The 26,689-nt window shown below is 32.3% G+C and overlaps 1 protein-coding gene across 1 annotated transcript; it reads left to right on the top strand.

The window, feature by feature from the left end:
• The first annotated feature begins 1,037 nt into the window (after positions 1 to 1,037).
• LOC127737399 (uncharacterized) lies at positions 1,038 to 26,094 on the top strand. Its single transcript, XM_052248050.1, has 2 exons — positions 1,038 to 1,196; positions 23,813 to 26,094. The coding sequence occupies exon 2, from the start codon at positions 23,814 to 23,816 to the stop codon at positions 25,710 to 25,712; it is 1,899 nt and encodes a 632-aa protein (XP_052104010.1). The 5' UTR covers positions 1,038 to 1,196; position 23,813; the 3' UTR covers positions 25,713 to 26,094.
• The last annotated feature ends 595 nt before the right edge of the window (positions 26,095 to 26,689 follow it).

The following is a 26,689-nucleotide window of genomic DNA, read 5'->3' as shown; positions in this document are numbered from 1 at the left end:
GGTCCTTGATATGTAGACTATATTTCCTGTACATGTGCGTCCTTAATATTTATATTTATGTACATGTGAAGTCAATGGCTTCATTTTTTATTGCCCATTATACAGTTAAACATCAATATACTTTTTGAAAAGCTGTTTGCATTTAATGCTAACATTGATTTGAAGTTATTAGTAGTTGGTAAACAGTTTATGAGGTTTAAACAATATCAAGATTGATTGATTAATAGATTGTATGCTTGACGATGACTACATTATCGAGTGGGAGAGAAGATCACAGGGAGGGACTGAATTATTAGGGTTAAGCGTCAAGTAACAAATATTTAATGCATATTTAGGACGAAACAATAATCAGACATGATGTAGTTGACCTCAACAGATAGGTTCCTTTATCATTAGTTGTATCTTAGATTATTGGTATCATTAGTTGTATCTTAGATTGTTGGTATTATTATTTAAATTGTAAGATAAATAAGTTGTAGCAAACTTTCGGACAACTGTGAAATGATTTTGATGATGAAATAACTTGGGGTTCTCATTATGTGTTTACAATAGATATAAGAAGATGTGGTTATGAGTGTCAATGAGACAATTCTTTTTACTGTTTAAATGTAATTTATTGTACTTTATTATAGAAATCCTTTTATGGACTATAACATGTTGCCCAATCCAATTCAATATACAAATTAAAGTATTTTGAATAAAGCATTGTTTAAATCAAGATGTAGAGTGATAGAGGGGAAGGTGTACAACAAAAATATTGCATTCGAGTGGAGTGGGAAATAAGTTAATGTTTCCTAAAAATGGGGAAAAAATCATTAAGTGGATTCCTGGGAGTATAAGTCAGAACGAATGACATTCAAACCTTCTAAATTATTTTCATAGTCAAGTCATGATAGAGGGGAAATCGAGCATATACTTAAATCAAATACTTAAAACTATCCCTTGCTTAAATTAAAAAGATCGATCAAATCAGATTTTCTGTATTGATCTTATTACACATTATGCAAGGTCTTTATTTACTAACACACTGACATCCCGATAAGAGGAAATAGCCAAGTTACTGTGGAAAAATTATCTTAACCGTCACTGATAACAAATATGGTCAGGTTAATGTAAACACTAAGTAGTGTATTTTTAAGGCATGAAGTTCACATTATTTGTGTAAGTTATTCGTCTGGAGTTTACGAACTATAAAGGTAATATTATTTTAATTTTTGCATTATTTTCCGAAACTGGATATTGATTTCTGTTTGAAGATAAATCTGCATATATACTTCGGGTTATTTTCGGATAATATGTCATGGATTGAACTGTGTATGATCTCTGCACTTATCACATTATGAATGCAATACTCTGCAGGGGCGGATCCAGGATTTTGGAAAGGGGGGGGGCGTAGTATGTAAAGATTGCCGAGCGGAGCGAGGCGAATTTTTTTTTTACCTTTTTTGGGCTAAAAAACATAAAATAAGTGTAAAATGCACATTTTTAACGATTCCTTACGTGGGGCATGTATATTTTATAGTTAAAGTGTAAGCTAGGGTTGGACATTTTTGATGCCGCATTCTCCCCATTAATTGTCTATCATAAAATGATTGAATGGATCCAAAGCTATGTACTAATGTATTTGATGTGGGATTTGTCAGTAAAAAATGGACATGGAAAATTCTCGTTTGTTGTATGGTCAATAAGCATAACCTTATAGATTTCTTGTTGTAAACATGATATACGGCTATTCAATGAAGTTTATAATACGACCAACACGAACAAAGACAAACAAGCAATTTTTTTCCAAATGTTTGGTTGAAATGTTTCACCCAACAAGGGAAGTGAGGGGTTCCAAATCAACCAAAGGCTACGAATGAGTCTGAAAATCAAATGACAACGAAGTTGTGAATGACGGTCGACAAATGGAGACATAAAGGCCACACCCAGCAGGCAGGTTGCAGTTGGGCCTTGAAAAAAGTATTCAGTATATCAGTTCGGCGAAACAGACATTCCGGTCAGATATGGGATTTACATGCAAACCCCCCAAAAAAATTACGCCCGTTTTTTATTCACCATGGTCATTTAATGCTGAATAATTTTGTTGGATTTTTTATTCTTATTTCAAAAAAGGGGACACGATAATTGTTTTCAATACAGATACGACCAGAATTTTTGTTTAAGGCAAAAACCAGGGTCAAAATTTTTTCTCTAAAATATCTAATATCGTTTTTTCGACGTACTGATCAACTCCACCGTAGCGAATCACATGACTTCAACATAATCAATAATATATTACAGTAAATACGAGCGAAAAATATCTTTATAAGTAAAGAATTGTCGCATAAAAATTAAATACACTGCCGGGAAATGGCAAAGTTCACTAAGTCTAGTCTGATTATTAATTTTACAAAAAAAAAAAAAAAGTTCAAGCAAAGGGGGGGGCGTACGCCCTCTACGCCCCCCTCTGGATCCGCCACTGCTCTGTACCACTTTAATGATTAGTATATCACTTTAGAAAATAACCAATTATCTTATATCTCGTGGACAAAAAAAAAAGTTTTTGGAAAGCATAACAATTTGGATGTGATCATAGACAAAACATTATTTAAAAATAGAAGAAGAATGAGTCTGAGGACACGAATGCCCCCGCTCAAGCTTTGCAGTTTTCCAAGTTAAAAAGGGCCATAACTTTAGAACAGTAAATGACTCACTACCCAAATTCGAACTCTGTCTGCGTGTTGTGGTTCTTGGCATTGTATATGAGTTTCCTTAAATTTGCATGAGGCAAACTTATTAATAAGTTAAAAATGGGACGGACCGACAGTCATGGGTAACACTTAATGCCCCCGTTTCCTACGGCGGGGCATAAAAAAATAAAAACCCAATGTTAATATTTAGCTTAACGTTAACAGACTTTCAACAATCTTTTTTGGAAATTTGAATTTGATTTTATTACATGAGCCTCTGATTGTGTTGGATGATAAATTGTTTTATTTTACTTCGAAGGCATATGTTACGTGGGATTTTACAGCCAATGAATTCATACTACACATCAAGTATTGATTAAGGAATAAATTTCACCTCATGATTAAATGCTAGGTTACTGGTATAGAATAATGCACCTTCTGGTATGGAGTTATTCGCTTAAATGAATTCAATTATAGATTTTTATATTTTTTCCGTTTATTAATTTCACCTGATTTGTCCAGTTGAAGATTGTATAGAGAAAAAGTAAACGAAATAGAAACACAACTTTATCACAAATACACACTCGGAAATCACTATTTAACACACAAATATTTCCTTATGATCTTGAATACATTTAACAATTATCGTATAATATATACATTTTAATGTTAAACCAATTTCCATCAATTTAAAGTGGCTCTGCCCTTTAACAGTGCGCAGTTTTCAACGCATGCTTCTAACGACGAGCGCCAGCTCTTCATCTTGGAAACGATCGCTTTGGGGGTATTCTCAAAAATAATTTTGACGACATTGGAATGCGGGCGTGTGTGAGAGCAAATTTTCTCCGATGTCAAAAAAAAAAAGAGGAAATACGATCAGAAATGCTGAGTGGTTTGTTAATTTTCACATAAAATTTTAAAAAGACAGAAATATAAGCATGGTGTTGTGCATTAAAAAAAAAGAAAATTGACGATTGCACAACTGCCAATAACGCAACGTTCAACCGTAAACCAAGGACAACGAATTAAACAACTGAATGTCACCGTACGGCCTTTAACCACGAGCAAAACCAGTATAGTATCAAGGCATTGGGGGTTCATCTGCACGCTATCAGTTTTGCGTATTACAGCATTTTGATTTTACACATTTATATTCTTTATCAAATCATGGGCACGAAAAAACTCTTTTAAACAATCATTGTCTTTTAACCTGGAAGTTTTTTTTAATTGTATTTATAAACGTAAAGAGGATATCTAACAAATTCTCTCATTCGATGATTTCCAAACTATAGTCCTATAACATATGACCTCGGGGTCAATGTTTTCTATTTCTGATATTTTCGTTTTACTTATTTTGCTATTTGTTATTTTGTTATTTTGTTATTTTGTTATTTTCTGTTTTATCTTTCAATGTGCCAACCGAGTTTGCATTAAAAAGAAAATATCAGCGTAAAAACGTTAAGAATTGAATAATAATGTGTTAAAGACTACCGGAACTCGAGCAACACATTTCACTTAATACATTATTTATGGTTCGAATCCCTGTATTCTCTTTGTTGTCCCTATTCTTTAGTTTTCCTGTTTTTTTTTTTTTCTGATTATGTATTTTACACAGACACCCCCCGACACTTCAATAAATTGCTGTATTCCACCTTTGATCATAGATGAAAATTGATTAATTGTAACCTGGACCTATTATTCAAAATTATCAGTCAATATGTGTTCTACAAGGATCACCAGTCCTTCGTTGTCCATTCGTTTGATGTGTTTTGTCATTTGATTTTGCCATGTGATTAGGGACTTTCCGATTGAATTTTCCTCGGAGTTCAGTATTTTTGTGAATTTACTTTTCACCTTTCATCTGATACCTTGATAACCAAAATATATTTTTTTTAAACTAGACTCGTAGGGTTAACATGGGTATAGAAATATGTCTTCCCTAGTCCGACAGATAAAACCTCGCTTAGAATTTAAAGGGTACTCATACATCTGGGTGTACAAATACACAGTCTCGTAGGGTAAAAATGGGGAATTTTGCCCATATCCAACATAAATTGTACCTTCATTAACCAGTGGAAGTCTATGATTATATCCCGCCCTTCCTACTTTGCAGAATCTACATATGGTACTAATCATTAATATGTTCTCGTCCTTAATATGCTTCAAGTTTTCACCTTAGATCTTGAATATCGCAGTTGTCATCTCTGTAAAACAAACACAATGTACCAAATTTTAAAATAGCGAGTAGACAGATTTGTTGGTGTTACAAAGATATTGATTTGCCTCAAATTCAACCATGATAGCAGTCTTTTGTGAAATCAATTTCACAACACTAAATATGGAAATAATTTTTCTTAAAAAATATAATGCTTACAAGCAAACAGTGTGAACTTTCTAGACTTGTTTCAATACAATTCAGAAATATCAGGATAGATCACACATTATTCAAGTTATTACCGACACAGCCATGATCAGCTAACTTTAACCTTGATCAATGATCTACTGCTAAAATAGTTTCTGAGAAACAAACCTGATCAGCTAACTTTAGCCTTGATTAATGATCTACTGCTAATAGTATATGAGAAACAGCCATGATCATTGATCTTTAACCTTGATCAATGATCCATGAAATAAGGTTGAGGTCAGGAGAACTCTGTCTGAAGGATATGTAGAATTTGTAAGGAACCCATATACCTAATATAGGTATCCTATATTAGCAGTTGTTGAACCATGAAAATGAGACCAAGCAGACATACATGTATGACAGACATAAGGCATCTGAATACAAGGTATAAACTTCCAAGCTAAGTCTTCTACCTTCTGGAATATATGGCTTTATTAATAGTACAAATAGTTTATACCAACACCAGATTGTAATTCCTATGTCTCGCATTGTCACTATCGTCGTAGGCTAGAAAAAAAACATCGGGTTGATGTTTTTTTTTTATGAATACTCCATATTTTTTATGCTATCGTTAAAGGATGTTTGGGGTAACACAATTTGATATTCTAGTAATGTTTTAGTCCATTTTTGATGTCATTCAGGTAATTGATCAAATATAATTCAAATGAAATAAAAAAAATGTGCAGACAGGATTTTTCCATTTCTACTCTTAAAAATATTTGCAGATTTAATTTTATGTTTATAAAGCCATAACTTTTTAAGTATCATTTCCGAAATCTTGGTTGATATCGCTATTAATTAGAGTTCATATCTAATTTTACAAAACAATATGTATCTGATTTTAGTAATCTGGATCATTGTGTTAGGTAATGAGGTTGTCAGTTAGTGAGCCAAGTTTTCAAGTCAATATATAATTTGTTTGATTGTTTTGTTTGGTTGCTGAACTATATTCCAAATCTCCTTTTATCCAGAAAAAAACTTTTAAGGTCAAGGATCAGTAAATGACCAGTCCATAGATTTTTTTAAAATTTAGAATTCAATTAGATATTGAAAATATACATCAGAAAATTAAAAAAAAAGTATCTGTCACCGACTTCGTTTTCGAGAAAAGGCCATTTTTAAAATGGTCCGAGAGGGTACTAAATTACATTGAATATATAGGGAAAATCCTTATTTTTCCTCTACTCTTTTTGGTTTCCTGTATAAATCACGAGATTCACTCCATAGAATTTTTTTTAAAAATGATGATTTCTTCCTCTATGTCTAACAAATAAGATGATGTGAAAAAAATATATGGTCACCGACTTTGTTTTCCCTCTAGAAACGACGCAACCTCAACATGTTGAAAAAAAAACATCAAAAATCGTGACGTCTTCATTTTTATTACATAACGTCAAGTTATCATGGTATGAATTTTCAAAGTTCTTGGTGTTGATTACGCATGATGATTATGTGTTTTGTATTGATAGGTTCTTTTTATCATAAGGGTCTGGATAGAGGGTCCTTCATTTATTATTTTTTTTATTTTGTACTACCAGTATTGTATTCTTTATTCTTTATATTTAAGCACCTCATCATTCTCTATTCTTTTATTTTTTTTTGCCTGTTATTCTGCAGTTTTTGCCTTTTATTCTTTATTCCGTAAACCCCAGTCAGACCCTCTTTTATGGACACGTATTTCAAATTAAATTATAACTGTTACAGTTGTAAAAAATGTGATATGTTCATTATCAATAATAATGTTTAAAACAATTACTAATTCAGAAGAAAATACTTTGTAAGTACATGAACGCAAAAATAATAACATAAAAATAGAAATCATCCCAATGTCTTGACTCAAAAAAAGATGTAATATAATTATTTTATCTTTTGTGACTCTGGCTTTATCAAAAAAAGAAGTTCCGATAGGAGATTGGCAACACCATCAGACCCCTCACGTTCGTAAGACTGTGAAACATATTCCACTGAGAATGAGTGTGGTGCCTGTGCCACTTTCTCAGTGGGAAGCGACACATGTTCTACTAGTTGTTGTAATGCTTGAACATCTCCAACGGCATTATGTGCGTCGTATTTGACACCAAGAATGTCAAATACTAGGCTCTCCTGGTTATAACCTTTACCCGTTTGTTTCCTCTCTGGTAGCACAGTTTTCAGCAAAGATAGCGAGTCAACAGAACCCTTACATTTTTGTTCAAAACTATCAATGAAAGAATTATTCTTCATGGAATAAACTAAAACTCTCGAATAAAAAGCTTTGCATTGTGTCAGGTAACCAATTGATAAAATCTCTTAGACTATCTTGCAGGTCATCTGTTTGCATTATTTCTCCGTTCCGATATAAGATTTGGCCACTTTTTGAAAAACCGGTAACTTTACAAGCGGAACATTTGATAGCTTCTTTTGGTACTATATAACGACAGAAAGCGTTCTGCTCATATGCTGCTGCAATTTGTATTATGTCTGTACAGTCGTCTGTTTTACAAAGATTATACAATTGTTTAATAGAATTTTACATCGCATATATCGACAAATATTATCATCAATGAATTTTCTACAAATCATTGAAAGAGTGTCATGTGGTTATTAATACATCTGCAAGTTAACAAGTAAAACACGCATACAAACTGACATCTTTGATAATTTCTTTTCGTTCTGTATAAAATTTATTGTATAAATAAAAACGTTAAAGATTACTTCAAAAGTGAGCACGTATATGCTCGAAGTATATATAGAATCAGTACACGATACACAAAATGCAACAAAATAGTGGGGTATAGTATTAACATGAAACTATACTAAACTAAGGCTTTGATCAATGTGAACTTCAATAAAAATGGAAGATACATTAGGAACGGGAAGATAAGAATATAGTGCATCAAATACAACACCCTCTGCATAATTTGACTAGTGATTTTTTTGTTTATTACCAACAACACCGAGATAATACAACGATTAACTTAAGGGTCTATATGAAGTGTGTCTCCTTAACTTCTGTATTCTTTAATTAATTTTAATGGCAAATTTCTTTAATTTTGAATATAACGCTTATTCTGTTTAATCCTCAATATATGATTTTATTGTAAAATTCTTCTAATATTGCATGATTGCTTTATTCTGTACATGGTTCATGTCTTTAACCACTACACTTGTATATTAACTTATTATTTTATTTTCCATTGTTATTCTTTATACTTTTGCGAACCATTCTTCTCTATCCTTTATTTATTTTTTGGCTCTTTTCTCTATTCAATTTTCAATTCGCCATTATCTTTTATTCTGCAAACCCCTTTTAAATCTTATTATATGTGACAATAAATTAATGTGCATCAGAGAGCAACTGTATTTGACACCAATAAATATAAAAACAAGGTGATGTGGTCTGATTGCCATTGAAACAACTATCCACCAAAGTTCACATGATGTGGATATAAACAATTACAGACTATCGTAGACAACGGACTTAAAAAAGACAAAACACTTATGTCGTTTAGTCGGCTATAAAAAACCCCGATTTGAAAAATGTGAATAAATCCAAACAAGAAAACTAACGGCCTTATGTTTAACAAAACAATTTATATTAATGAAGCTCTTGAAAAGCGTATCAACCCTAAAAAAAAAAGCAACCACACACAGACTGAAACATGACTGAAAATTTTGTCTTTAACATGTTAAATTCCATCTGCACAAATGCACAACATGCACATCATCAGATGTCTTTTCCTTTTCTATTTTTTGTGGCCTGGTGTTATTGTCTGGTTGCTGTATTACTGAAGTACTTTTTTCATTTTACATTGGGTTCTGAAGGTGTGTGTGCATATTCTTTTAGTAGATACACACACATGTATATATTAGTAGTTTGATATCGACATGATCGAAAGAATCTCGTTCTTAACCTTCAAGTTGTATGAGTGAAATAGAATTGAGAATAGATGCGAAACCGTAGCTCTTAGGTCCTTATGTTATTTTTTAGATAGATGGTCCGCAAAAAGTAAAAAAAATAACACAAGGACCTAAGAGCTACGGTTCCGCAGCTAAATTTAGAACAGTTCTATTCTATATTTGAGATGCAACTTTCAGGCTACAAATTTTTATTTGTTTCCAGTTATTTTTTTAACCATTGATATATCAATTACCTTGAGGAAATAACATTACTAATCAGTACTAAGAAAATTCTTTTAGGATCCACTGGATGTTCTTTTATTAGGAAAAATATACCATGTATACCTCATCAAACCATATACTATTTATACATGTATCTATTTAAGGATTTGTGTTCTATTTTTAGCTTCGAAAACTTTCCACAAAATTGCGGACGTGAAAGAAAACACCATTACAAAAAATCGGTAGAAAACAAACTGTAGCGATGAATCTCTATAACGTTTTGTTTATCATCATGTGTTATATTAGTCTTAACAATTGTGATGTATAAATATTAAATGATTGTTGCAATCATAAAGAGGGTTAATGTTAATTTAAATATTTTTGTGTCATCTGTTTCAAGACTGACTGACGCAGCTGAGAATTGTATGTGGTTCATTCCCTTTTCTGGAATTAGAAAATATTTTTACTTGTTCCGACTGGTGTGGTAATTTTCAAAAATAGGGGATATCTTACCAAGACTAAAAGTTTAGTATTAATGTCCCAAACTTGCATCCCCTTCTTCTTATTTTCTGCTGGACGATATCTTTTCCCAGTGAATATAGGGTTTCTGTAGGGACGTTTTCTAACATACTACATATAGAATACTTCCGAGATCACACTGTTTTTCCTCATCACAATTATGTAGAAATAGTGGTGAGCTACAGTTTTTACACTGTTTTAACTGGTCGGCGAGATATCCAAGCTCAAACGTTACCACCCTACCTCCCTGACGCAAGTCAAGTTCCCTATTTTCATTTTGAAGATAGTCTTCTTGACTATATTCATATTAATTTTCAAAATTCTGTAGCATTTCTTCATCTTCAATTTTAGCAAACAATTTCATTCTCCTAGAAGTAACATACTTTCCATCAAATTTAACGTTGTCTCGTCAGAAAGTCGCCGGTTGCAACATTGCTAAATCTGGTCAATGGGACGTAACTTGTACAAAACGTCGCAACATTTCGCGGAATCCGCTAGATGGCGTTCAATTACTGTAACTTGACTTTAAATAGCTACTGATTAGCATTTGAAATTTTATAAATAGACAAATAATGCCAAATGATGTAAAATAATTCAAGTGTCCATTTTGATCAGGTGTTAGGTGAGGGAAAAGATGAGGGAAATATAAGGCACAAGCATTTACTACAACTGCCACCTGATATTATGATTTCCAAAATATACAAATCCCATTACCCGGTAGCTTTATTTTGTAAGACAACTGCAATATATTGCAGTTTGCATATCATGTATCATGTTTGCAGCAAAATTCACTACAGGCAGCAAAGAATATATATAAGAACAGCTCTATTAAAAAAAAAATTTTTGATTCATTTTTTTTTTTTTTCTATCTTTTTCTTCAAATATCTATGAGATCAAAGATATTAAACATTAATTTACATGTGAGGTTAAGTAGGTCCTTTTGATCTTGGATTTTTATACATGGATTTTGACAGCACTTTGCATAAAGTTCACAAGTATAGTTGATATTGGCCTCTAATATGTATTCTGACAGCACATTGCATCAAGTCACCAAGTATAGTTGATCTTTGGTGTTTATGTGGATTCTGACAGTACTTTGATTATACATGTAGTTCCAAGTATTGTTGATCTTGGCTTCCAATGTTGATTCTTCAGTTTCAGTACTTTACATATATATAATAGTACAGCATGCTTCTCATGTGAATTCTGTCAGTACTTTACATATATATAATAGTACATCATGCTTCTCATGTGAATTCTGTCAGTACTTTGCCAATAGTTCCCTGTAAAGTTGAACATTCAAGAACCTTCAACAACAAATCACTACTTCCACTTACATGTATCATACAACCCAGTACTCAGTATTTGAAGCCTGAAATTAAATTTCAGAGTAATTCTGTCAGAGAAACCAACCATGATTGACATTTAAATGCATAATGTAAATTGTCTTTAAAAAAAGTGATGAAGTTAATAGATTTTGTCAGAAATGGTTACAGATATACCTATACCTTGAATAGAAAAAATGTTCAGAACGATTTTTGATTTTATTTGGTAACAAGGTTAAATGCCAAAGGTCAGGGTCATGTCAAAAGTTCTTAGCAACGATCCTTACTTGATATAAAAGTACCTAGCTACCATACATATTTGGGTTCAGACTAATATGAACTGTTATATAGATCCTAATTGAAAGGTGAGGGGTCTATATCGTTACCAAAGATTTGTAATCATTTTCATATAGTTGAAAACTGCCTAGCAATTAAATCTTCAATATTTTGATCCCTATGATAAAAATTCCGAAATTTTGAAACTAAAATGTAATTTTCACACCTTGCCAAATGCCATCTTCGTCTGTAAACTTGTGCCAAAGTCTGGTTCTCTGAAATTACTGGGCTAATTGGAACCAAAACGTATGCTATATATAGATAAAAAACATTTGAAGGGACATTAATACACTATAATATAGAATAAAGCACACCGTTGAATAAATATTTGATTTTGCGTTTTTGCTTGAAATGTTATTTTAATTTTATTGTATCAATTTTACGCAAACATACTAGGTGAATCATGTAGCATCATTGGGCCTCGGATAGAAAGTAATTTAGCACATTTAAATTATTTGTATCGAAAACTTTTATAGATAGATGGAAAATTTAATAGCAAAAATTTCCAACAAGACTAATTAATCAACATGACCGAAATTGTCTATAATTAACTACATATAGGCGTTATGTCCTTAGACGACGACTGTTACCATTTTTAAGTCTAATTAATGTAGGAACATATATATAGGTATACTGTTCCCAGATTAAAGGTAAGCTTGAAACTGCTATAAATCGAGAAAAAAACTTATATAATAAAAATGTTTAGCCAGACAAGATCTACAAGAAAGTCAAATCTGGCCTTAATCTTCAGTCAACTTCCCCTTCTAATGATACGTGTATCCTTTGTGTTTTGCTAAAACTTATGGTCGATAAAGAGAAACTGTACACAGCTTATATAAAAATAAGGAGATTAGGTATGATTGCCAATGAGACAACTATCTACCAAAGTTCAAATAAAGTGGATGTAAGCAGTTATAGGCAACCGTACGACCTTCAACAATGAGAAAAAAACCATACCGTATAGTCGGTTATAAAAGGCCCTGACATGAAAAAAATATAAAAAAATTCAATTGAGAAAACTAACGGTCTAATTTATAACAAAACAATTAACGAAAAACAAATATGACAGACATGAACCAACGACAATCACTGAACTACAGGCTCCTGGCTTGGGACAGGCACATATAGCATGTGGCGGAGTTAAACATGTTTGTGAGCGCTCAACCCTACCCTAACCTGGGACAGTGGTGTAACAGCACTTAACTCATCAGATCGATACAAAGCAGAAAAACATCAAACAAAACACAGACCGGACGTGGCAGGGTATTTTTAATCCCTCATTCCTAACAACAAAAAGGACATTTAGTACAGATCTGAGAGTACTCGCACTCGCAGAAAACAATCAGCAAAAACAAAATGTGGAAAACTATAAAACACAGAGAGAATTCAAGCTTTAAACATCAAAGTCAATCAGCTGTATAAGATCTACAGACATGTCAACATTATCAAAATCAGTTTGTCTACTCCTTTGGCGGGTTATTGTCCTCGGTAAAAATTTTCTCAGATTTTTGTGTTTTTAACGAAAGCAATATTAGATAAAGTAAATTGTAATAAGCAACAATTTTCAACAAAAAAAGATCTACAAATAAGTCAATAATTGACAATCGGCACATATGGCCATTCTAAGTGATTTTTTGCCTACTTTTGTCTTTTTGGCAATTATTAAAAAATTATTTTAGTTAAAGAGTAACTATAACAAGTAAGAATAGGCAGCATTAAGATCTTTAGATTAATTATCATATTAATTTGACTCGACTCATTATGGAAGTTTTTGCTCTCATTCAAAATAACAATATTTCTTTAATTTAGAAAAAAACAGAAAGCTAAAAAGAAATTATGGAATCGTCTAAAATGCTCGGACGGCAAATATAAAAACGTTAAAAAAATAGCTTTCTTGAAGAGAATATATTTGGTAACAACGATATAAAATGGAAAGGGAAACCTTTGTTCTTCCCTTCCTTTACCAAGAGTCATATCGCCAAAATAAAAAAATGTTTTTATTTAGAATATCGAAACGGAAACCTTTTATAGTAATGAAATAATATTTGATAAACTAATAGATACACGTGTTTGGATATGCGAATACAATCTAATAAAGAAATCAATCCCCACTGATTGGATTAACGAACTAAGAAGCGCCATTAGTTATCCAACAAATTTGAAGCACATAATAACAAAATATATGATATGGAAAGAAAATTTATTCCCCCTAAAAAAAATTCAATTAAAAGACATTACAAAAAATACTAAATAAATGTACTAGTGCAAAATGTGAAATTAAATGGAATAGAACATTTAATACGGATCAGTTTGGAAAAAGCTTCACAAGCTGCCTGTATCAAACACTATTTTCCAATTCCAATCGAAATCACTACATAATATACATTATGCTGAAATTAAATTGTACCAAATGCGAAAGTCCGAGTCTTCTCTATACCTTATGTTCTTACCATAACACCACTTTTACCAAAAAGTCAACTAAAACACAAACGTATGTTTGTCGACTAGCTTGCTGCTTGTATATTTTCTGAGCTTGTTTATTCAATAAATATATACAAACATGTCGCATCAATACAAGTTAAACTGTGGCAATCATAATGACTTCTAATATCTTCTAGATGTATATCTAATTGTTTCGTGGCCGACCAGGAAAAACTATTTTTAGAAATCTGTGTCCTTTTGTCAATGCTAGACAAAACCCAAGTGTTGGACCTCACTTGATATAAGAACGTTCAAAATACATTAAAGAAAACATTTAAATGCAAAACATCTAACCACATGTATCAGCCAAAAGACAGCGGCTATATGAAAATAATTTGAAGACAAAAATGAGTCTGAATAAAAACAAATCCGATTACGTTTGTATAGCCATACAAACTAACCTTAAGAACAAAAAATTGTAACTTTAATGCCAATATGAACACACTTATAACAAAAACCCCAACATATCAACATACATTAACGTACATGTTAAAAATTTTATGTTCACTCAAGTAAAGCAGGGATAGAAATTACCATTTATACATCTATCATTTAATACAATAATTTTTCCCGCCTAAAAAATTCATACGCCTTCGAACTATTACGTGAGAAGACAATTAATTCCCGTTACACTACTTACCACGGAAATTAGGAAGTCTTCTCTATACCTTATGTTCTTAAAATAACACCATTTTTACCAAAAAGACAACTAAAACACAAACGAATGTTTGTCGACTAGCTTGCTGCTTGTATATAGAAAACAACAAAGATAGCTAGTTTATAAAACTTATTTTAAATTAAACAAAATTAAAAAATAATTAAACTACCTTAACGCCAAACCTGCGATTAATAAATCATAAACCTAGTTGCTTAGACACTTTTAATCGGTTTTCAATAGAATCCGCCACATAGCCATCTTTGCTAGAATCGCTTTTCCATCTACCATGGCGCTTCCAACACCTTTCATTAACGTCAGAATTAGCCGCCGTAGTGGCACCACCAGACCTCAAAGAGTGCAAACCAAGATTTAACTAATTTCAATCGTTTCAGTATGCATTCTCTAGCTGTACTATAACTGATCGGTTTAATAACCTGAACTAAACCAGACTTATTCTTAGATTTGTCCAATGGACAAAACAAATACCTATCTGAAAAAAAATATCTAAATGCGCCATACCAATATACTTTAATAACATGTCAAATGGACAAGCCATTGATTGACCTATTGAAACTAAAACTTCATCTCCGGCTCTGTATTGATCGGTTTTACCCTTTTTTATCTTTACAATTAAATAGTTGTCTTTAAAAATAATGTCGTTACACTTCAGATTACTCAACTCACTAAATCTCAGAAAAACGCTATAACTAAGTAAAATCATAGCCAGATCCCTAACTACTGTTAAATCATTCGACCCTTGAAATATTGAACATAAACTTATCAAAATATCATTGGATACAGGATCTTTTATTATAACTGGAGCTTTAGCAGTACGTTTAGCCGACTCAACTATATTATTTTTCTTCACAAAAGCATTCTCTGTATGATCTAACTGACAAGACATGTCATGAGCCCATTTAATACAATAAAAAACACTATTGATTGTACTGTATGTAGCACATGAATCAAGCAAATGGACTAAATATAAAGAGACATGAATAGGCGATGCTGGCAAATAAATCAAATTATGTCCAGGCGAAAATGCTTTCCATTTCTTGAAAGCATAATTATATTTTCTAACAATACTGTCACTTCTGGCATCAAGCAGTCTCGAAGAAAAAGTATCCACCAAATCATGCAAAGGATGATCCTCTCCAATACCACTATCCTCCACGGCTTCTGTTACAAACCGGCCAAGCTTTAACCCTGTACAATATACAAAATAAAATCAATCAAATCTGATCTGAAATGCAATCAAAGAAAATTGCATATATTTCCCAAATACACCATTATTACCCCTTCCGGGAACAACAGGCCTTATGTTCATTATATGATGTTTGTTTGTTACGAAATATTTCAAATTTCCGAAACTATCATGCACCATCAACCAATAAGGTGCATAATACCACAATGGAACTACCAGTGTACAATTTGCCTCATCACTACACAATTTTCTTATAATCTTACAAACAACATTTGGTGGTGGTACTAACCAGTTGTTTTCACAAAACCAGTTTTGTGAGAACGCCTCTAATTGCTTCTGTATTCTTACACCAGCACTTACAATTGAATCTCGAACATTTAGCATTGTAATCTATAGCAAATCTGTCTATAGTATGTCTACCCCATAACTTATCTAACATTTGAAGTACAGATTCCTCAATACCCCAGTCGTCACAATCTGAATATCTACTCAGACCATCAGCAATTTTATTTTGTTCTCTTGGAATCCAGTGTGGTTTAATTTTTATATTGTTTTATGAACACAAATAATTTATCTCACAAGTAATATTTTGAGGCTCCGATTTTTTGCTACCATTTTTAACTATACTAGTTACATTCTTATTATTTGTATTCAATTTTAAACAACGGTTTAAAAACATCTTAACGAGCTGTTCACTGTTCTGCTTACTGCTTCAAGCTCACGCTATGTTCAACTCTTTTCCATTTTCAAATACTGTCCAACTACCTACTACAGTATTGGAACTGTAACCTGGTAATTCTAGACCACAGTCAGTCAGAATGTCTAACGAGTCACAGACTGACTCGGCACATATGCCATCAACAGCCGGCACAATATAGCACCCAAAACCTACTTCTAAGGCACCAGTGAACGCCACTAATTCATACACATCTGACTCATGCAGATCATTACCTTTCCCATTTTACTGAGTTACTAAATTTAACCAGTATCTGAGCTCCTCAACAGCAGATTTATTATATCTCAATATAACATTTTCTGGTAGTACTTTAAATGGAATACCGTATCCCTTTTCTATAGCACTTAAAATATATATGCTTGTACCTTTATCTCTCCATTTGTGTATTGATTTTTTCAATTTACCTACAGGTGTGATTAAACTTGAAGTGACCGTTAACTGACTAGCCACCTGTTCGATACGTTCATGCTCGAGTAAACAAATGCAGTAAATCTGAGCAAATGCTACTTAATTTATTAACATTAGATAAATTATTACTTAAAGGGGCATTAGCTACGAGATATAAAAAAAATTAAAATATGATTTTGTTTTTGTTCAATCATTAATGAAAGTGAAATAGTGAAATTATAATTCAGAAGAAGCCAGTTTGGTTCAATTTTGTCAAAATAAAATAAGAAAAATCGCTGATGAATTATTCACTTGCAAGTGAATAATTCGACCTCATTGAATCCATATTCATGTGACCTTTAATTTAACCCCTTAGCTAAAGATGGGTTAAGCATGAATTATGTGTGTTCAGTTATTAAAAGGAAAAGAATTTCAACATTGAAAGTGAAACAAGGGTAAACCATTTGATTGACTGATTCGATCCACAAAAACTCATTCTTATACAGGTAAAAACGATGATTAACATACATTTTTAACCTATAATATGGAATCATATATATTTTTGGCTATTTTCTTGAAAAGTATTATAGATTTGAAGAAAATGTTAGCTGAAATAGATCAGTCATATACGATCAACAAATAAGTTAAGATAACTGAATTGGAAATCAATTCCTTAACATTTATATTTTGTTCAAGCTAAGTGTATATAATTTGCCTTTACAAATACAATGACAAATGACCTCTGCTCGGTGGTTGTGAAAATATTCAGCCAAATATTTTTTTTTATATATGACATTGTTGTTATGATTGTTAAGTATGATGTTTCTTAAAAATATTCACAAATATCTGGTTTTGCTTCAGAATGCCTGCAAATAGTTGTTTTTTCAATGCTAAATTCCATAAAATATACGGGAAAACTCATTGACTTCGTTGTCATGACAGCTGTGGCCGAGCAACACCTTGGGAGGCATTTTTCTTACTTTTTCACCTAAGAAAATGGTCAGGCTAAGTTTCAGGAAAATCGGTGACTATGCGTGCCGACTCCCCTAAATGAAATGGTTGGTGGCTACAGAGAATTGTTCTTTAGGTGATCAATAATGAGCCAACAAAATAAAATTACATGCATGACATGTATAAATAGTGACTTTTTTCTTATCACAACCACCTCTTAACCAGAATACATACTTCTCAGGCCAGGCTGTTTGGCTGCCTGGGACAAGTAATTTCTCTCTTAAATTCTGAAATGCAGCTACATTTGTACTCCTCATCAACTAATCATGAATGTTGAGGTTACTTGTATATTCAAAAAAAAAAAAAAAACTTCCAATGTCCAGTACCCTTTTTTTATTTGGATGTACGTGAACTGCACATTTTTTATAATTTGACCTTACCATTCATCTTTTAAAAGGAGGCATTATTTAGTAAATTTTTTTCTTACTAAAAATCTATCATGTCTATGAAAAAATTTGTTTCACAATGGAAACTGTGAAAAATGTTTGTATTGTTGCAAAGTAGTAAAAAAATAAAATAAAACAAATTTGACTTCAACAGATTTCTGAATCTTTTTCATAATTTTGAAACACATTGTTTGTCTCTGAACAAAACCATGCCTCTTAACAAACATGCTAAAGTGCCGTTATCATGCTATTTAAATAATGTTAAAACAATGCAAAAATAAGACCTTAAAGTTTAATGTTTTACTTACTAGGTATATAAGTGTATGCTTATAAACAGAACAGGACAAGTCACCCGTCACCAAAATAGGTTGTTTGGAATGTGGTTTACATGTTCTATTGTACACAAATTATGTATTTCAAATACTGAGCACAAAAATATTGAATTGTGAGTTTGGAAGATTAATATTAAACTCATATGTATGTGTTAGTTGGTAAATTAGAAAAGTCCTATGTTTGTACCTAGATACTGGACGTGATTCTCTACACCAAAGAGCCGGGGTGGGGGGTAACTGTAAACACATTATGATCACCACGAATTGACCAATAAAATGTATTGCCTTATACTATAGGGAGTTATAATTTACAAATTGGGCCATTTATATTCTTGTCAGCAAATTAAACAATCTTACTCTTTGACAGCGATATTTTGCCAACAGGTTTATGCATTTTCACAACTTGCCGGTTAAGGGTCAAATAAATACTAAAACATAACAAGCCATAACGAATTTACAACGTCAAACTAAGAACGGAAATTTAGAATACGTTCCTCAAACAGTTTTCACGTTTTAACCCATGGAAGTTTTCAGCCGGAAATATAAATATTTTCGGGTCTACAGTAGCGAGTATTTTAAATTTTATGTAGCATGTAGCCCTTATTGTTGACAGGCTGGAAATGTTTGTAAATAGGATAAAAATCGCACGTTTTGCTTCCTTTCGAGGAAAAAACGAGCCTGGTGACCCCCTTTTTTCTTTGCATTTTTGGATTCAGCATAAAAAAGATCTACAAAATATGCGAAAATAAAAAACAAATTCAACCGGGTATCCTTATTGGGATGAGCAATTTAAAATTCAAACAATTTTTCAAATAAAAAACGACATTAACCTGATATAACATATGATACTTTCACAGTACATGTAAAACATAAAACATACACCCTACAAAGATAATCTGCAAGTGACACTTTATTTCGAATTGAGAAAGATTGTAAAATGGAATTGCTCATAACATTCCTATGTTTCATATACTGTATGAAATATCTTTCTAAGCTAATAATAAAAAACAAGATATTTCGTCTAGTTGAAATATTAAAGTAGGTTTTGTGTACTGTTGTTTGTTTGTCTGTTTCTTTTTTAGCCATGGCGTTGTTAGTTTATTTCGACTTATGAGTTTGAATGTCCCTTTGGTATCTTTTGCCTCTCTTTGACAAAACTCGTTATTTTGAAATAAACAAAATAAAAAATTCCGTAATGAATTAATTACAAAAAACAGATAAAATCAAGTCCACTGCTTACCATATAGAACGTAATTGAATCGTAAGGGTTATATTTGCCTATATCAATAAACAAAACTGATCACCCGTGTGCTAGCTATCGTTGATGCATGCAAAATCGCTTGTGCCCCAAACGGATGCACAATAATTTATTACTGACCAGACCAAGGTATCAAAACATTAGACTATACTATACTCGAAACCCTACAGCACCTTCAACAAAAAACACCTTAAATAACGCATTGAAAATGTTTACTTATACCAAGATTATTTAAATCTTTAAACCTAAACTATTAATCGGGTCATACGTTCTCAAAATCTTCCCAAGTAACAACATTAGACTGTTGGTTTTCCTGTTTGATTGTTTTACACTAGTAATTTTGGGGCCCTTTATAGCTTGCTGTTCGGTGTGAGCCAAGGCTCCGTGTTGAAGTCCGTACTTTGACTTATAATTGTTTACTTTTTACACCTTATGACTTGGATGGAAAGTTGTCTCATTGGCACTCATACCACACCTTCTTATTTTAATATTATATCAAAAGAAACGACGCGAATATTGCCCTGGTTCAACAAAACACAACACAATTCATAAATGATCAATTGTATACAACTTTTATAGACTAAGAACGATTTATAGCGTTAATGGGAAGTCAGTGAAATAGAAACACTAAAACACAAAAGATATCAAGAGGTCGGCATACGGTCTTCAACCATAGACAGGACTGGTGTATGCACAATATATTCTAGCTCGAAATCACATTAGCTCTAGTCCATAAAAAGCTAAGACTGAATTCAGCCTGGGATGACAAAGATCTGCTATCAACATCGAATTCTCAATACATTATGATTTAACGAAAAGCAACCAATAATGATGTTCGCGACATGGGACTGGCGCATGAACATATCACGGGGTTAGTATCAAAATAAGGAGATCCGGTATGAATGAGGCAACTATCCACAAGAGTTCAAATGACGAAGATATAAGAAATTATAGGTTACCGTACGGCTTTCATCAATCATACCGTATAGTCAGCTATAAAATGGCCCGACACAAAAAAAAATGTGAAACAATTCCAACGAGAAAACTAACGGCTTGAACCAACAACAGCAACCGAGTTGCACGCTCCTGAATAAGGACATGCACATAACGAATTTAGCAGGGTTAGATAAGTTTGTGAGCGCTCAATTTCCCCCTAACTTGGGACAGTTGTGTAACAACACAACGTGAGAGAAAACTGTTAAAGGCTTAATTCATTTAGATCGGTGCGAAGTACAAAACAAGTAACATAAAAACAATTGAAACAAAGCAGTGACATAAGAGTACTCGCAGTTACTGACAGCTAGTTCAAAGCAAGCTTGTTTCTGAAATACAGAAGTTATTTTCCGATTTCCTTATTAATTTATAATGAAGAATACCCTTCATTTAGTATGATCATAATTTTTTTTCACTATTTTTGCTTTTTTATCTTTTAGCACGTTTACTCATTCTTTCATCGAAATCTTAACTGGATTCACTATTATCAACTTAATAATCATGGTGTATACTCGAAACAAAATTCTAAGCCAAAACTATCTTGTAAACTGCATTTCACCGTAATAATAGTTACATTTGTAAAGGAGATATTAATGTCGGACATTAGTCTGAAGTTCTTAGGGAGAGGAAGGGATAGAATAAACTTGTGTTTGTAAGGGCCAAAACTAGAACGTTCCCGACCGCTATGTGATTTAGACTATGAATGAGACAGCTATCCACAAGAGTTCAAATGACGAAGATATGAGAAATTATAGGTGACCGTACGGCTTTCATCACTGAGAAAAATCCATACCGTATCCATAGCTATAAAATGGCCCGACATTTGAACACTTGTGGATAGATTGATGGTTCATTGTAAAGCCCATTCATTAATATGGTTTCAAACTTTAAACACAATTTTCTTGATTATTTGTTCTTCAACCTTCTGAGGTGTTTCTTTGAATTACATCAAATGGGAATAGATAATATGCCATTACATTGTTACAATGTTTGTTAAACGAAACGACTGTTTGTCGGCAAGGAGTGTTCCTCAAATTTTTAAAGTGAATTTCTAATAATCGATGTAATCAGGCTATAACTGTTTACCTGATCGTGATATATAGTAATATATAAACAAAAGAAGATTTGGGGATATTATTCTGACAGCAATTTACAACCCTGTAAAAAACGTTTATGATGTTCCAAGTAATCGTCAAGTGGATACACTCCCTGAAATGTCACCAAAGATGAAACCTTGATAAATACAAAATCTTCTAATCCTCAGTTATAACTTATAAATATAAAAAGTCCTTTGTGGATTTAAAAAAAGCCATGCCTTCTTTTGTTTCGTGTAAATATTGAATCACTGTATATGCTTAACTTCTGATCTGACCCTGGTCAGCATTTTAGCCTGCATTTTTAACAAAATAATCCAGACATTTTCAGTTGTATGCAAATTTCCTTGAATCCTTTCTTCCGACATTACATGCATGTTAGTAACATGCCTTTTAAAGAAGACATCATGGCATGTCATGATTTAATGAAATTGTGAAAAAGTCACTTTTCCCCAATCATTCCTCTAATAAAGGAAACGGTTTTTCTCCTTCCTTTATTTCGTTTTTGTCTCCAAAGTTTTCAGTTTTTTTTATTTCGTTTACAGACAAGTCCACAGTTGAAACAAGATTATGGTAAAAGTAAATATTATACAATAAATAATAAGTTTTGTAGCATTGTTCTATCAAGAGTTTATTTCATTTATCTTAAAATAGTATAAAAGTTAGATTATATTGTAATGAAAATGTCTAACATTTTATTATGGTTAAAAGTCATATCCTATGTAACATGACTTATAGTAAAGGAAACATGTTGTTTACAAGTATGTTAATTTTAACACATTTCCTTCCTTGTTTAATTTTTTTTCTCTTTTTTTGCAGTAAATCAGAGTTTAAACACTGCTTGAAGGTTGAAAAAATGTTTACCCAATTCAAATTACAATACAATACAATTTTTTATTAACGTCTCACCTTTTACAAACAAGTACAAACCACATTGATTAAAACAAAAATTACAAATATATAAAAGCCATTCGTATAGAATTACCAGAGACATTTATTTACACATAAGAAACAAATTACTTAAAACATTAAAAACCATAAAGGAAAAGAGAAAGAAAACAAATTATCTACATGTATATAAAAATCTACGACGTATATCTAAAATGTCTCTGCAGGATGGGCACACACACACGGATATTTCACCTAGAATTACATACTGGTAGCTTATCTTGACTAGAAAAAATACTAAAACAATCAAGGTTTAAGTTATTAAAGCAACTGTCTCACATATCGTCATATAATGGGAAAAATATAAGCATATGCTCTTCGTCGTCAATGGAATATGGCCAGCAAAAGCTAGTTCTTTCTTGTGATTGTAAATTATCATTTCTTTCGGCCTCGATACAGATTGCCACAAAATGACAATCAAAGCTTAGAATAACGTATTAATCTAAACCTAACTAGTAATTTATATATACCCAGCTACAGCAAAGTCAGTGGCGGATCCAAAGGGGGGGGGGGGGGGTATAGAGTGCGTACGCCTCCTTTGATCGCCAAAAAATGTATTATATCGTGTTTTTCACGATTTATATATTTTTTAGCATAAAGTCGTCCAAATATTTTATATAATCCGTTTTATGGAATTACGCCCCGTTCTAAAATCTTGGATCCGACCAAGAAAGCAAGTCGATTCATTTAAAATTGTTACAAATAAGTGAGTGAATTTTGTTTTCGTAGTTTGAGCATAATTACTAAATAAATGAGAGGGAAAAAAAAAACAAGTATATCTTTTTTTAGCTCTTATTATGTTAAGCTTTTATTCATGGTTTTGCCCTTGATAAGGACTTTTATGGCAAACTAATATGGGTTAACTCAGGAAAGTAAATACTTGAATTGAAAATAATGCTATTCAAGAATACGACGGAAATTTGTCTATGTGAAAAGTCAATACAAGAATGAACTTACTTTCTTTCAGAATGCGTCAAGGAAGTAGAAGACTACTGCTAGTGATTGGTTTTGTATTGACAGGCATTTATATTGGGATATCAGTGTCAAAGTTTATTGCATCACCTACAACAGTGACCTCTACTAGTTCGATACAAAATCACAGAAAAAGAGACCAAGTATGTGTTCAACCAAAATTAAATCCATTTGAAGGAGATTATGCCAAGCATTTTTATTCCGTTGATCCTGTGAAATGTTCTGAAGACACGGATTGGGTATCTGTATCGAATGGAACTGTGTTTATTACATCTGAAGCTAAGAAAAAACAAGGAAGTATTTCTTGTAAACTTACTTATTTTGATCGTATAGATGACTTTCAGAACAAAGATATGGACACTGTAACTTTAACTGATTCTTCAGTTCTTTCTCTTAAATCTGATTTTGTTAAAGTTCACTGCACAGGGAAAGACAAAAATGTGTACGAAAATGTACATGTTGGCGTGCGAAATGTACCAGAATATCATAAAAAGGCAGCCAATCTTAGTTCTAGTCTAGGTTTAGATGTATTGATGCTCGGATTTGATTCTCTGTCTCATATGACATATATAAGAAAATTGAAAAAGACATATAAATATTTCACGGACATTTTAAAAGGAACAACACTAAATGGATACAATATCGTTGGTGATGGAACACCACAAGCCCTTATACCCATTTTTACAGGTAAAACAGAATTAGAATTACCTCGAACACTAAAAAGACTAGCTAAAAAGGACTTCGTCGATATTTACCCAATGGTTTGGAAAGATTTTCAGAAGAATGGATACGTTACTGCATGGGGAGAAGACTGTCCAGATATAGGAACATTTACATATAGAATGGTGGGCTTCAAGGACAATCCTACTGATCATTATATGAGACCGTTTCATGTAACAGCACAAAAACAATACTATGGCAAACACAAAAAATTGTGCTTAGGTAGTAAAAGAAGATCTGAAGTCTTCATGCAATGGATTCGTGACATTTATACTACATATGACAAAGTTCCAAAGTTTGTATTCGGTTTCCATAGTGAAGTCAGTCATGGTGATAACAATATGGTTGAAACTGCAGATGAAGATTTGTTTAATCTATTAAAATTTCTAAATGATGGGAAATATTTAAGAAATACTCTTGTGATTTTAATGAGCGACCATGGGGCGAGATTCAGCAGTCTTCGATCTTCGTTGCAAGGTAAACAAGAAGAAAGACTTCCGTTTTTTGGATTTTCTTTTCCAGAGTGGTTTAAAACTAAACATAGTTCAGCATATCGAAACTTCAAATTAAATGTTGATAGATTAACTTGTCCATTTGACTTACATCCTACCTTCTTAGACATTCTAAACTTCAAAGGTGTAGGAAAAGGAGATATAAATAACAGAGGAATTAGTTTGTTCAAAGAAATCCCTAAAACAAGATCATGTGTCAGCGCAGGAATTGAAACTCATTGGTGTGCATGTTTAAATTGGGAAAGTCTAAATAATGACGACCAGGCAGTGCTTAAAGTTTCAAATTATGTAGTTTCTGAAATAAATAAATTGACAGAAACTCATCGGAAACTCTGTCAAAAATTAACACTTAAAAATGTGTTTAGAGCACAAAAACTTTTACCAGAAACAGATATGCTTCTGTTTAAACAGACTAATGATGCTGACGGTTTCCGAGCAGATTTATCGGATAATACAGCAGTTGTGCATACTGTTTATCAGGTATGGATCTATACAACTCCAGGAGATGGATTATTTGAAGTAACTGTTAATCATAATATGCAAGCTAATACATTTATCTTAGATGAAAGTTCAATTAGTAGAGTTAATAAATATGGAAATGCTCCGAAATGTATTGAAAAAGAACACGAGGAACTCCGGAAATATTGTTATTGTTACAAATGAACGAAACTCAGTGAGATTAAGGAATATTCCTCGTTTGAAACTTCGACATAACTCAAATGGAAGTCGTCGTTGCATGATACTGTTTTTCAGTGACTTGATTGCTAGCATGCGTTGCTCTATATTAAAACAAAATAATGCAATTATCAGTCAAATGAAGAAACACTTCCGAAATTATCTTTCCCAAAATCTGTGATAATTAATGTGAGTGTGTATTTGTCATGAAACTTTAAAATTACTATTCTTATAAAACGAGGAATGTGAGTTTTACAATATATGATTGAAATAGAGATTAAAAGTCCATGTGATAGTAAGCAGTAACAAAAAGCGGGAGTGGCTATGTAGTAATATAAAAGATAATGGAAACAATTGATTGGCTTTATAACACTGTTTTTGTTTTAATAACTCCTTCTATGATATACGGCCTCGTAAGACGAGTTGGAAAGAAGGTCACGGTTTGCCCCAAAATCTATCAGATATTGCAGTCACTTAAATCTGTAATACAACTGAAGGTAGATAGAAATTTTATTTAAATTCTGCATAGTATAAAAGATATGAGTATAAGCTCTGATGAGCATTTTAGCTAATATAAAAGCGTATACAAAAATAAAAGTCATCCTAAAAAAATAAGGAGATGTGGTATGATTGCCAATGAGACGGCTGTTAACCAGAAAGCATTGGACGAAGATGTTAACAACTATAGGGCACTGTATGACCTTCAAAAATGATCAAAACCCATACCATATTGTAAGCTATAAAAGTGACCGGCATGAAAATATCAAAAACAATACATAAAAGAAAACCAATGGCCTTATGCACATATAAAACATAATTGAATACAGCCATGTATAATCTCATATATAAAACATGTTTCAAGCAAGCTTGCATAAAAATTTATATAGAACTGTGGCAAACGCCGCTATGGGAAGTTGTTAAGGATACTTGGAAGTAGATAAACAGGAAATCGAAGCAAACTTATA

The sequence above is a fragment of the Mytilus californianus genome, unplaced genomic scaffold (assembly GCF_021869535.1).
Source record: "Mytilus californianus isolate M0D057914Y unplaced genomic scaffold, xbMytCali1.0.p SCAF_4, whole genome shotgun sequence".
Taxonomy (NCBI): Eukaryota; Metazoa; Mollusca; class Bivalvia; order Mytilida; family Mytilidae; genus Mytilus; species Mytilus californianus.
The sequence above is the reverse complement of the archived record's forward strand: the minus strand, read 5'-3'. Positions and strand labels throughout refer to the sequence as shown.